General features: G+C 39.8%; 2 protein-coding genes across 10 annotated transcripts in view; one reads left to right on the forward strand and one right to left on the reverse strand.

Moving 5' to 3' along the window:
- UBE3D (ubiquitin protein ligase E3D) overlaps positions 1–2,023 on the reverse strand; it is a 150,883-nt gene extending 148,860 nt beyond the window's left edge. For 4 of the 8 annotated variants that reach the window (XR_004622040.1, XM_034647911.1, XM_034647913.1 and 1 more), the window contains exon 1: positions 1,838–2,022. Coding sequence is in view for 6 of the 8 variants with exons in the window: in XM_034647911.1 (XP_034503802.1) it covers positions 1,838–1,914 (77 nt within the window). In the remaining 2 variants the exon portion in view is untranslated. Of the gene's footprint in view, positions 1–1,837 lie in introns of all 8 variants that reach the window. The other 4 variants (XM_034647915.1, XM_034647916.1, XM_034647910.1 and 1 more) reach the window with 3 other exon arrangements.
- Positions 2,024–3,155: 1,132 nt separating this feature from the next.
- DOP1A (DOP1 leucine zipper like protein A) overlaps positions 3,156–14,445 on the forward strand; it is a 126,255-nt gene continuing 114,965 nt past the window's right edge. For both annotated transcript variants that reach the window (XM_034648215.1, XM_034648217.1), the window contains exon 1: positions 3,156–3,279. The gene's annotated coding sequence lies outside the window, so the exon portion shown is untranslated. The remainder of the gene's footprint in view (positions 3,280–14,445) is intronic.

Here is a 14,445-nt window from a genome sequence, read left to right on the forward strand (position 1 = left end):
CATGAACAACACTAACCATTAAAGAAAAAAATGCAATAAAGTTCATTATAATTAAAATCTTCTGTTCCTGAAAAGACACTATTAAGAAAATGAAAAGGTAAATTTCTGATTGGGAGAAAGTGTTCACATATTCACAAGGCATAAATAAGAAAGGTCTTATTTCCAGACTCCACAAAGAACTCTTTAAATTCGACAAGACAAACAACCTGATTTTTTATAATGGCAAAAAATTAGAAGACACTTTCCAAAGGAACACGTATGAATGACCAAAAAGCAAATGAAAAGGTACTCAACATCTTAATTGGGGAAATGCAAATTAAAATGACAATGAGACTGTACAATTATAGAATTAGGTAATTACCTAAGAGAAATGAAAATGTATGCCCATTAAAATGCTATAGCAACTTTATGCATAATAATCAAGTTATAGAAACACACAAAATATCCAGCAATAGAATGGGTCGATGAATTGTATATTCACACAGAAAACTATTCAGCGAGAGAAAAATAGACCGACATGTGCAATGACACAGATGAAACACGAACCTCAGAAGCACTGTTGAAGGAAAGCAGCCAGAATCAGAAAAGTAAATACTGTGTGAATCCATTTATATACAGATCGTGAAATGGCAAAACCAATCTTTGTTGAATGAAATCAGAAGAGTGATTGCTTTTGCTTTCATGAGGGGCAAGTTGTTGATAAAACTCAACAGCCAAAGGCCATTATGGACAAACTAATAGTCTTGCAAAATCAGGTTTCTTCACTTGCTTCAACAGGGGAGAGTAACCTAGGGGAACTTTGAAGGGTCCGTTTGATGAGAGGAAGTAGGGGCTTTGTCTTTTTGTTTTTCCTAAGTCTGAGGCTGCTAATACCTCTACAAGGTGGACTGGAATTGGAGATACCTATCTGAACTTACGATTCGAGGAGAGGGAGAAACGGAAGAAAAAGAGGAAGAAAAAAAGTAATAAATATCCATATTTTACAATTGAAAAAATTAAGATTAAACGATTCTACTCTTGTGAAGAAGCTAGGATCTGAATTCTACTTGGCCGATTTAAGGAAAAGAAAGCATCAATCTACCTCTGAGTGGCTCGTGTAGTAAAAGTTTCAGGATTTTAACATCTAATTTACTCTGTTTGAAATGGCAATCACCAGGGAATAATCGAGGGGGCCACATACTACCAAACAAAAAAACAAGGGACCATTTGTCCTAAAAGCTTCTTGTATGTGTGGCAAACAATTTAAACGTTTGCAGACTTCTCATTGGAACGCGGAATGTGAATACAAGAATGAGCTCCAATAAGAAGTCTGCAACCTTTGTTAGTCGTTCAGTGAACGTGTCAGTTTTTCTGCAGACACAGGGTGGGGAGGAAAAAAAAAAACCCAACCCGAATTTATGTACAGAATAGGAAGCTCTCACATTGGAATTTATCCTCTAATGAGGATCCCAAAAAGAAGCAGGCAAGGCATTTTTTTGCACTGTTTTTGGAAAAGCCGGGCACCGTTGTGTTACATCAGTGCTCCTCAAACTTTAGTGTGTATTTTGAGTCCGGGAAAGCTAGTGAAAACGTTCAAGTTATGATTCTGCAGGTATGGCGTGGGGCTGAGCCTCTGCAGTTCTAAAAAGCTTCCAGGTGACGCCGAGATCACCAGTCGACGTGGGGAATAAAAGCACGGGGGGTGGGAGGAGAAACTCCACTTTGAGGAAGTGACAGGCTCTTAGCACCTGGAAAGAAACTCAAAACTCCGTCCTTCCGAGGGAGGCGGAGGCTCCCCGAGCAGCAGAAACAGGCAGGCACTGCGCCTAGCTGCCCGCACGCCCAGCGCCGGCCTTACCCCAGGATCAGCAGCGCGCTCTGCAGCCGTCTCCGCACCTCCAGGAACACGCGCGTCCCCGCCGCAGCAGCCGCCATGGCCGGCGCCCCGCCGCACGTTCAGGCGAACCGGGGCCACCGCAGCCAGAAGCGGCGGCATGTGCGGCGCTGGCGACGGCGGCGGCGGCGGGGCGGGCCTCCGGGCCCAGATCGCTGGGCGGACACAGCCCGCCAGCCCACAGCGCCGCCTGCCGGGCGGAGAACGCGCTGCCGCGAGATCTCGACCTGGGGGCGTGAGCGTTTTCAAACCGTCGCTTGTGTCTGAGCGCCGACAAAGGTGGTCGGAGGAGCCAAACTGTCCTTCCACTTTCTTCTTGTGGGCGTGGCCCGGTGCGTTAGTCTCTCAGATGTGACCTTAAAAATCCGGGCCAAGTACCCTCCTTTTACTAGGCTGGGTAGGAATGAGGCTGGAAGAGGCCGGGGATGACTAAAGGAGGAGATACAGGCGGGCACTGACCCCAGGAGGTTCGAGAGCAGATTTCTCCACCCAAAACACAATCTTGTTTCATTTTTTAATAAACTACAGTATATTTTTTATGAACCATGTCAGTCCTTTGGTAGCTTTCCTCTGTTTGAAGCAACCAATGTCCAGGATTGACCTGGCATTGCTTCTGGATTTAGACACGATTGCTCTAAGATAGAAACAGTTGCAAAAATGTAAGTTTTCTGTTTTCTATACAGAAGAGAGTGTGGTTAAATCCAGTACCAAGGAAGATTGCACTGTTTTGCCTAAATCGTATGGTCAAAAAAAAGATTGTTTTTTTACGAATGTGTGAAATATAGCAATCTTTAAAAACACCAAGTATGAAGACCATGCTGTGCTAAGACTGTTAAATATTTCAATATTATGTGGCAGTATTTAAGACTTAATAGCTTTGAGAACTAAAGGTGGAAGATATTAGTTGAAATCATCACCCATGATCACTCAAAATATTTCCAAATCTGATAACTTTATCTCCTAACTTCACTAGTCTCCCAACTTCTCTGGGCCCCAAGCTTCTCCTATGAAATATCGAGGAGTTGTTTAAATAACACCTAAATGATTGTTTAAATAATATATAAAACTGTTCTCAATTCCTAGCATTCCAACTCTCCATTAAGACGTGGCTGGCGCTGGCAAGTTGAAAACACCAGCTATTCCCTTTCCAGGTCCATTCCCGTAGTTGGTGGCCATGGGCTGCTTCCCCGATCGTCCGCTTGAGGGCGCTGTGGCGACAGCTAGCGCCAGGAGGCGAGGCACGGACCGGGGGCGGGGATCGAGGGCCGTCGACGTCGACGCCGGCGTGGGCGCGGGCGCAGTGCACGCTGGGAGCTGTCACTAGGCCCTTCGGCTCCCGGCCTCCGCGTCGCTGCCGCGGTTGCCAGGAGAGCGGCGCCGGCGGGGAGCGGCCGAGCCCACGGCAGGTAACAGCGTCCCCGCCCCCCAGCGCGGTCGCGAGCCCGGCTGGTGGCCCTAAGCGGCCTGCTCGGCTCGGCCCGGCTGGTTCCGGAGCCGCGGGGACGTCCCGCGGGGCAGGCTGCTGTGGCGTCGGGGGTGTTTCCGCCCTGGCCCCACCTGGAGCCTGGAAACCGGCCGGCCGCCCTCCGGTTTGCGGAGAGGCAGGAGCTGCGCGGGGATCGGCTGGCCGGGGCCGGGCGGAGGCTCGAGGGCGGCCCCAGGCAGGGGTGGCCGCTCCCGAGTCTCCTGCGCTGGGGCCCAGCGGTGCGCAAGGTTGGGGTGGAGGTCGCACCTGTGCGATAAAGGCGCGCGGAGTAACCTCTTTGTTGGTGGAATCCAGGTTTCGTGTGGTCTCATTCATCTGGTGGGTTCTTTTAAGATTGAGGAGACACGACGAATGCCTGCCATAGTTAATGTTCCATGTGGGGGGTTGGAAAGGAGTGCAGAAGTTTATTAGAGGAAGTCAGGTTAGTCATAAGGAAGTTGTTAACCATTATCACCTTTGATTCTCAAACCTTTTAAAGTTGCAGCATAACAATAGTTTTTGTTGGGTCTCTTCTGTTCTTCTCTCCTACCCTGAGGGGGGAGGGGGAGTGGTACACAACTACAAAGCTGAAGGAACTGTTTCTTAACACCAGCTTATAGTTCCGTGGGGTTTGAGAAATACACTGTTAACAATCTGATTTGGAGACTGTAGTTAAAGCAATGAAAACTTTTTTTTTATAATTACAAAAAAGATAGGAAACTGTTTGCCTGACAAATAAGCCCAGAACTGTAGAAAAACAAAAGTCTCTCAATTTCAATGTTGTTGGCTTTCTCTACGCAGACAGATCTCGTATGTTCTTATGGACAGCATATGTTGACGTTATATGCTAAGAAATTTACGGCCTAATAAACAACCCAGTAATTTAGCTGAGCTGACGGAGGTTGTAACAAGAGAAAATTAAAACCAGTTGTAGTACAAGTGCTTTATTTCAGTGATTTCTTAGAGCTGCCACTCTGAACGTAATCATTCCTCATTTACTAAACAATAGTAAATCTCTAGGTGGGTCTAATTAGGAACCCAGGTCTTGAAGGAAGAATTAAAAACACCTGAGTTAATACACCAGAAAATGTGACACCATAACCAAAATGTTAAATGTAAATTTAATGTTTGACTACATACAGTTTAAAGAGTCTCATTTTGTAATTAAAGTAGTGGAAAGGTCTGGCCTGGGAATGAAGGATTTTGTTCGCATTCTTCTCCAGCTAACCAGATGTGATATCTGTAGGCCTCAGTTTTGTTATCTGTTTAAGGGAATTTCGTAAGATCAGAGATTTCCAAATTGATGTTTCCTCCTGAACACTGTTCTCAATCCCAGTAACAGCCTTACTGCCCCAGAACAGTGTTCCATAACAAATAATTTAGGAGCACATAGGGTTAAAGCGGTCTTACCTGTCCAGAAAGCCTGTTTTCTCATGGCCAACCTGTTAACATCTAGAATATAATTACACAGAAGACCAGTTTGAAAATTACAGATCTTCCTCAACTTAGGATGGGGTTATGTCTTGATAAACCCATCATAAATTGAAAACGTCGTAATTTGAAAAGGCATTTAAGACATCTAACCTATGTTACACATGCTCACGATACTTACATTAGCCTACAGTTGGGCAAAATCTATCAAAGCTCATTTTTCTATAAAAGTTTTGAATATCTCATAATTTATTGAATATTGTACTGAAAGTGAAAAACTGAATGATTGGGTGGATAAAGGATGGTTATAAGTGTATCAGTTGTTTACTCATGATTGCAGGGCTGATGGGAGCTGAGGCTTGCTGTCACTGCAAAAAATTGTAAATCGAACTCGCATGAGCTGGACCACCTATACCTGAGCTGTGTCTCCTTTCAGCTCTAAAATTACCAACATTATTATTTTTAGCTTTCAGTTTAAGCTTTCTGGGGCATAAAGATACAGTGGCAACACATTGATGTAACAAGAGGCTTGTATTTTCCTTAGTAAAATATTAAGGATGCACGTAGGTTCCAGTGCACTTTAATGCTTTGATTTATTGCAGAGGAGGATTATCTTTTTTTCCCCCCCCTGGTCTCTTGATGCTTTTCTATAATCATAATTCACATTTTGGATTTGGTTTTAAGGTTAAGTCATTGATTTTATTGAGAATGGCATTATAAAGTTCCAACAAGACTTGTTGGTAATGGCATTATTTTTGCTATGCCTGAGTTCCCTCTCTAGTCATGAGTTCTTAAATTATGAGATGCAATAAAAGCCACCTGAAATGTACTTAATAATTAACTAAATTTTAAGAGCTTAGATCATTGGAAAGAGTTCTTTGGGAATTAGTGTTGAATGCAATCTTATTTTGCTAAATTCTGTCCGGTGCCACTAGCACTCAGGTGTCACTAGCACACAGTATGGCCACTTCAGTCTGTTCTTCATTAAAACTTTGTTAGGAGTGCTATTAATGTGCTCCTTTGTTTTAGGGGGACAGGAGTGGGAATAACACACTTAATAGGTAAGCCTTAATTCAGGTAAATTTTTTCCCTGAAATGAAACTGTTGAGAAGTATAGAGCTTCAAGTTTTGTGTAATAGCTTACAGTTTCTGTTGAAAATTTACGATATGAATGTAAGGACTTTTGATTCCCTTGTCTTTAAATGGTGATTTCCTTTTATTGTATTTACCTATTTACCCCCCCCAGCTGTCCAAGCCTAAAACCTCAATAATTTTTCATAGCATAGGTCAAAGACAAAGTACCAAATTTCAGGAAAAAATTACAGATAATGTGCATTCATTGTATGTGTACATTATATACACACCCAAGTAACCTCCAGCACAGGCAAGATTTAGAACAGCCACCACTCAGGCCTGTTTTGTTACGCTTTTGCTACCTTGCAACGCATACTCTGTCCTGTCATGTCTATGTCATACTATCCTAGCTCCAGTGCCACCTTGTCTGTGAATCCTTTTTTGATTACCTCATTTTGAAGTAACTTTCTTCTCTTCCGGACTTTCCTGTCAACATTTATCATTCTTTTCTGTCCTTGATGGCTAAACCAATGTATGCTCATAGTTCATGGTAGTACTTTATTTCTTGACCAAGTGGATAAGTGTAGTATTTCTCAAATGTCACTCATTCTTACATCATCTTCAAAATTTTGGCCATATCTGCATATTTGCTGTGTACTTATCTTCTTTGTATTTCTTTATATACGTGTAGTTATTAATATAATTTTTAAAGATAACTGGAAATAATCACCATAAATATAAAGTATCACTTGCCATCAACAGAAAGTAGACATAAAGTTGAAAATAATGAAGACAAAACTTGTTAAATTCTAGAAACTGTTGGGTATTGAACACTCTTAAGTCTAAAACTTGCTGTTCTTCGTTTAAAAGGGAGATAGCAAGAATTACAGAGGTATTGATAACATTCTGCCATCAATCTGAGAACTTCCTGATGCAGAGCAATTACAAGAGAATGAAGAGGGAATAAATTCCTCACTGATTCAGTTTCACTTAGCCCTCCCCTTGGGCCGCATAAAATTATCTCACATCTGATTGGTGGCCAAAATTTGGGAAGACACAGGATTAATCAGGGCCTGAAAATTGCTTAGGATTTTATCTGTGAAAGAATTGGGAAATACAACCTTAATTGCAAATTAAAAGATGTACTAGAGTTAACTTTAAAAATGCAGTAAAAAGACAATGATCATTATTGAGTTAGATAAGTGTCTATTTTTTTCAAAAAAAGTTTTTAATGTTTCTAATGTTACTTTTACAAATAAAACATCCACCTTTTTATTATTAGGATATCATAGCGGTAAGATAAACCTTTGAATCTAAAGAAATATAAAAATCATTTGGCATCTTTTATATGACAAAGTGATGACTATTGATTCAGGACTGATGAAATATTGATAATATGTTTATTTGGCAAAGCTGCTATAAGCATGGATAGATAATAAACAAGAGACTATAATACCTCCCTTATGTCTTCCTTTGATCACTTTTTAAGTTTGAGCTAGAGTTTAGTATTTCCATCCTAAAGAAGACATTTCTGGCCTTTTTTTTTTCTTCTGAGGTAATGAAAAATTCTCCTCTCTTATAGAAAGAGTTTAATGTGAATAGGCAGAAAATTCCCTACTCTTGTTCTGTAAAGTACATCATGTATTTCAACTTGCTGTGGTTATATTGAGGCTTATATATGTATTGTGAGCTTAATGTTTAAATTACCGTTATTTTGTGTTCATGAACAAAGAGGTCAGGTGAATAGACCATTTACTTTGGTGTTTCTGTTTTCCAAAAAGTAATTTACCTGAATGGTAGTACTAGGTTTAGGAGTATACACTATAATTTGCTACTCAGCCAGAGGTCAGATTGCTGTTAATCTAAGGTTCTGGGTTACAACTTCAGTTTGGAAGTAAGAAGAGAGCCCTCTTGATGAATAGTCTTTATTTCGTAAAAGAGCTTTCACCCAAACAAGTAGTTTCTTTCCTGTGTCTCTGCTATAAAATAAAGCGGCAGGATAGAAGCAGTGCAGATAAAATCTTACATTTGAAAGTAACAACAGACTGTAATCAGAAAAACTGTAAAAATACAGCAGTTTTAGTCCTTTATGTTATACAGGTAAATAACTGCTTTGTGTGTCTGTGCGTGCGTGCGCGCGCGCTCTGTACCAGCTACTTGAAACCCTTAGAATATGTGTTAGTATAATCAATCAAATTTTCCGAATAGCTGGAACTGTTGTATATTGTACACCATCCCAGTCTGCTTGTCTTAAGCGTGATATACTTTGCACGGTGGCTTTTCATATACATTTAACATAAGCCTTATGATGTCTTGAATTTAAAATTTCCTGGACAGAAGTTTTTCTTTGTAGAAAAAAAAAAAACAATATAGTACTTGCTTTAAAGTTAGTGTCTGTCACTTTGGAAGAAAAATAAATATTTAAATGACTGCCATATTGTATACCAGCAATTCCATAAATATTACCACCAGTTAATCAGGAGTTTACCCTTAAGCCTGAAAAGGGATTCCAGCAACATGATTATTTTTATGGCACCTGTCCTTTTATTGGAAGGTTATCTTCAAAGCATTGTGCCCCAAGTCTACCTGATTCTTGCCTGTTAGTTTTATGTGATGTGATAACTGCTGTTTTTATTATGTTTTTTAAGTTAATAGTATATAGGTTGTGATTTAAAAAGTAAGTATTCGGTCGGTTGCCTTCTTGTGGATGAATTCCTTCAGTGCGCAAAAGTTTATTTTGGTGTAGTCGCAGTAGTTACTGCTTGTCTTTCTTGGCTTGCTCTTCTGTTCCACTGATGTGTCTGTTTTTGTGCCAGGACTAATACTGTTTGGATTACTACAGTTTTGTAGTGTATCTTGAAATCTGGAATTGTGATACCTTCAGCTTTATATCCAATAAGGCGTTAATGTCCAAAATGTATAAAGAACTTAATACAACTCAGCACCAAAAAACCCCTCAAACAATCCAGTTAAAAAGTGGGCAGAGGACCTGAATAGACTATTGTCCAAAGAAGACATACAGATGGCCAACAAATACACGAAAAGATGCTCAACATCAGTAATCATCAGGGAAACGCAAATCAGAACCACAATGAGCTATCACCTTAAACCTGCCAAAATGGCTAAAATCATAAAGACAAGAAATAATAAGTGTTGGTGAGGATGTGGAGAGAAAGGAACCCCCATGTATTGTTGGTGGGAATGCAAATTGGTATCGCCACTGTAGAAAACAGCATGGACGTTTCTCAAAAAATTAAAAATGTAACTACCATATGATCCAGCAATTCCACTGGGTATTTATCCAAAATAAAAAAAAAAAAAAGAAAACACTAATTAGAAAGATTTGTTGCAGCATTATTTGTAATAGTCAAGATGTGGAAACAACCTAAGTGTCTACTGACAGATGAATAGATAAGGAAGATGTGGTGCACACACACAATAGAAAATTACACAGACATAAAAAGGATGAGATTGTGTCATTTGCAACAAAATGGATAGACCTAAAGCATATTGTGCTAAGTGAAATAAGTCAGACTGAAAAAAGACAAATAGCATATGCTCTCACTCATATCAGGAGTCTAAAGAAATGAATGAACAAACAAAAAGCAGGATCAGACTATAAGAATACAGATAATTGATGGATGTAGAAGGGGAGGGAGTGAGGGGATGCGCAAAATGGACGAAGGGTAGTGGAAATACAGGCTTCCAGTTATGGAGTGAATAAATCATACTATGAGGAATATATAGTCATTGATACTGTAACAGCATTGTATGGTGACAGATGATGGCTACACTTGTGAGCATACCATAATGTGTAAACCTGTCAAGTCACCTGAAACTAATGTAACATTGTCAATTATACTCAAACAATTGTTTTAAATAAAATATTTTTGAGAATAAACTCTAGTCATCTATGGATAACAAATTATCTCAGGGGTGCCTGGGTGGCACAGCGGTTAAGCGTCTGCCTTCGGCTCAGGGCGTGATCCCGGTGTTGTGGGATCGAGCCCCACATCAGGCTCCTCTGCTATGAGCCTGCTTCTTCCTCTCCCACTCCCTCTGCTTGTGTTCCCTCTCTCGCTGGCTGTCTCTATCTCTGTCAAATAAATAAATAAAATCTTTAAAAAAAAAAACAACAAATTATCTCAAAATGTAGTGATTTAAAACAATACTTTCAGTTTCTTTCAGAAGCGATTGGGAAGCAGTTTGGCTGTGAGGTTCTGGCTTCAGTTTTGTGAGGTTGCAGTCAGATACTATCCTGGACCGCCCTCATCTTTAGGTTCAGTTGGGGTCGGAGCACCCCTTTCCAAGGTGGTTCACTTGTATACTAGCAAGTTGTTTCTGGCTGTTGAAGGGAGGCCTAAGTTTCTCTCCATAGGGCTACTTGAAGTGTCCTTATCACTTAAAGGCTAGCTTGCCCCAGAATGAGTAATCCAAGGGACAGCACATAGACCAGCAGTGATTTTGTGTAGGAGGGGTGACTGTACAGGAGAATGAATATCAGGAGTTGAGGATCATTGGAGGCCACCCTAGAATCTAGCTACCACATTTTATAAAGCTAGTATATTTGTCACTAACTAGTAAGCAGTACATAATTAATATGCAGTTTATACACAGCTCATGGTTTTAGAATACTTAAAGATTAACTCAATATGCCACTTGATTACATTACTAAATGAAGCACATACTTTAGCCACAAAATTCTTAGTTTCTGTGGTTCTTTGGGGAGTGGTGGGATGATTCTGGGTTCAAATGTAACACTAAAGATACAGATTTTCTTCATTTTGATTTTCTTTTTGTTATTTCTTAGATGAAGAAGGGAGGAAATGCCACATGTTACCCAGCTACTGTTTGATTTTCTATGGGGGCATTACTCCTTTACTTTTTAAGAAATTAAGCTTATTTAATACCAAAAAGAGGGAATAATTTACATGATTTTAAAAGTGTGAAAAAACGTACAGAGAAGAGGTTCCCTCTCCGTGGCTCCCATCTATGCAGTTTCCACCTGGCCAACTGGAAGTAATCAGTTTTATTTTCTTGTGTGTGCTTTTGGAGCTATATCATATATATGCAGATTATATGACTATATTTTTCCCATTTTATATAAATGGTAGCATAGTATGAACACTGTTGTGCACCTTGATATTTTTTTTTTTAGTTCATATGTTTTAGGAGCATTTTCTAAATCAATACATAGACTTTATTCATTCTTTTTACCAGCCATGTATATTCTGTTGTCTTCAATTTTTATAATTGCTGTTGGTCATTTACTGTGAGTCAGGCAAGGACTGACTAGGAGCTGGGGATGTGAGAGCTGAAAATGATAGATGAGTACTCTATCACAGGAATGAACACCCTCGGGAGTCCCACAGTTCAGTTAAGTAAAGCACAGTAAGTTCTGTGGTAGAGGAAGTTCAGTGCGTAGTGGGAGTTCACGAGAAGGAGGTGTATATGTGAGTGTTGGAGGGAGAGAGTAGTTAGGGAAGACTTCACAACAGGGATAAAATCTGAAGCCTGAAAGATGAGTAAGTACCAGCCACGTTAAGTTGAGATTTAGTGTTTCAGGCAGAAGGAAGTTTTAAAAAGACTTAAAACATATTACAAAGCTATTGTAATTTTATTTATTTTATTTTTTTTAATTTTTTTTTAGATTTTATTTATTTATTCGACAGAGATAGAGACAGCCAGCGAGAGAGGGAACACAAGCAGGNTAATTTTTTTTTAGATTTTATTTATTTATTCAACAGAGATAGAGACAGCCAGCGAGAGAGGGAACACAAGCAGGGGGAGTGGGAGAGGAAGAAGCAGGCTCATAGCAGAGGAGCCTGATGTGGGGCTCGATCCCATAACGCTGGGATCACGCCCTGAGCCGAAGGCAGAAGCTTAACTGCTGTGTCACCCAGGCGCCCCTATTGTAATTTTAAAACAGTGTGGTACTGACATAGAGGCAGACATGAAGACCAGTGGAGTAGAATAGAAAGCCCTGAATTAAATTCTAATGTCTATATGGTCAAATAATCTTCAACAAAGAGTGCCAGACCAATCAATCTAGTAAGGACAGCCTCTTCAACAAATGCTATTGAGAAAACTGTATATCCACATGCAAAAGAATGAAGTTGGAACCTTATTTTATGCTATATGAGAAATTAAAACAGATTGAACATAATACCTAAAACATAAAACTTGTAGAAGAAAACATAGGGGAAAAGCTTCATGACATTGGGTTTGGCAGTGATTTCTTGGATATGACAACAAAAACGGGTAACAAAGGCAAAAATAGATAAGTGGGACTACATCAAACTTAAAAACTCTTATGCATCAAAGAATACAATCAAAAATATAAAAAGGCAAACACCAGAATGGGAAAAAATTTTCAGAAATGTATCTAAGGGGCTGATATCCTGATTATATAAAAAACAGCTCAGCAACAAAAACAACCCAATTAAAAAATGGGCAAAGACTTGAATAGACATTTCTCCAAAGATATATACAAGTGGTCAAAGCATATGAAAAGATTTTTAGCATCATTAAACAAATGCAAATCAAAGCTGCCATGAGATGCTACCTCACACCTGTTTCAAAGGCTACTATCAAAAAAAAGGAAAAAATGTTGGCAAGGATGTGGAGAAATTAGAACCCTTATTGTACTGGGGTGGAAATGTAAAATGGTGTTCCTCTTAAAAACAACTGCCATGTGGTCCAGCGTTCCCACTTCTCAGTATGTTCAAAAGAATTGAAAAGAGGATCCTAAAGAAACATTTGCACACTCAAGTTCATAGCACTATTCACAATAGCCCAGAGGTAGAAAACATAAATGTCTATGAACAGATGATAAATATACATATAGGATCGAATATTATTTAACCTAAAAGGGAAGGAAATCCTTAAGGTCCATGCTGGACATCAACCTACTTTAAAAAAAAAAAAAAAAGGTGAGGGGGGAAGAAAATCTTGTCAATACTACAACATGGATGAAACTTGAGGACATTATGTTAAGTGAAATAAGTCAGTCACAAAAAAGCCAAAATACTGTATGGTTCCACTTACCCGAGATAATCTAAAGTAGTCAAATTACAAGCAGAAAGTAAAGTGCTGGTTGTTAAGGGCTGGCAAAGAGGAAAAAGAATTTTTTAATGTGTGTGGAGTTACAGTTCTGCAAAATGAAAAAATTCTGGAGGTTAATTGCACAATGTGAGTATACTTAACACTACTGAACTGTACACTTAAAAATGGTTAAAATAAAATTTGTTTTTTTACCACAATTAGAAGAGATAAATAACAAACTTTTAGAAACATGAAGCATATATGCATTTTAAAATGCTATCCTGTAATGAAAGCTATGTTTCTAAATATTGAAAAAGGGGCTGATGAAAGAATGAACCTAGAGGGGTTGAATCAGGAAATACTGTACTGGATCAGGTGGTAGAGTATGTGACTCCCGATCCTCGNTGATCCTCGGCTCATGAGTTCAAGTCCCACGTTGGGCATAGAGCTTACTTAAAAAAAAAAAAGATACAGAGTCATAGCATTTTGGATATAGTTGGAAAGAAAATTTTTAAGTGATGAAAGGGAGAGTGGAGCATACTCAGAAAAGAACATATNTTTTAAGTGGTGAAAGGGAGAGTGGAGCATACTCAGAAAAGAACATATTTAAAGGCACTAAGGTGGGAAGCAGCAAGTCTTTTACAGTTGGCTAGTTTTAAAAAATATGCATTGGTGCTTGTTAAAAATGGTAAGGCCAGTTTTACTAAGGGTCATCATGATAGGTATAGGGAACACTGCAATGGGATTTTACAGTGGAGGAGAGAAATCAGCCTCAACTCTGAATACAGCGTGGGCAGGTGCTGGTTCCTAACCTCCTCAGAGCCATTTTCTGAAATCTGAAACCGGTCGTCTGGAGAGAAAGAAGTGACAGAACAAAGAGATGAACCACTCCAAATCTAAAGGTGGCAAGTTTAATAAGTGAAAGAATTTATATATGAGTCTTGTCTTGGGTGGCCTCAAAACAAGTAGATCTCCACACCCACTCACCTGCTGGAATCTTAAAAGTTTACATCGATGCCTTCCCTGGGTTCAGTCATGTATCCAGTCCAGGTAGCCTCCACGCCATGTTTCTATCTCAAGGCTGTATCCTTAGAGCAGCATCTGGGAGCAGGGAAAGCAAGCAGAACACAAATTTTAAGGACAGGGAAGGAAGTGGGGAGACTCCAGTTGCCTGGGTCCAGCTCGTGAGTCAACAGGCAGTCACATCTTCTTGATGATCTTCTCCAACAGCAAGTGGGACTTTACAGCCAAAGAGCAGGGTGGGAGTCAGAGGATGGAAAATGACTCTAAGAGGAAACATCAGGGGTAAGTGGAGGATTCTGGCTAAACCGACCTAACAGGATTCTTGCTGAAGATAGATTGGGGTGTCTGGATGATGGAGGATGAGGATCCTGGTCAGATACTGAAGGTGGGGGTTTCTGGTNTACTCTTTAGTCCTATGATTAAGAGGTTGTGTTTCATTTCTAAGTAATTGTTACAATTATAGCAATGATAGGGTATTTCTTAGGTATTAAGTAAGCCCTGGGCTAAAGTGGTTTTTGTGTACTTGAAGTTTACT

Source organism: Ailuropoda melanoleuca, chromosome 19, assembly GCF_002007445.2.
Source record: "Ailuropoda melanoleuca isolate Jingjing chromosome 19, ASM200744v2, whole genome shotgun sequence".
NCBI classification, from domain to species: domain Eukaryota; kingdom Metazoa; phylum Chordata; class Mammalia; order Carnivora; family Ursidae; genus Ailuropoda; species Ailuropoda melanoleuca.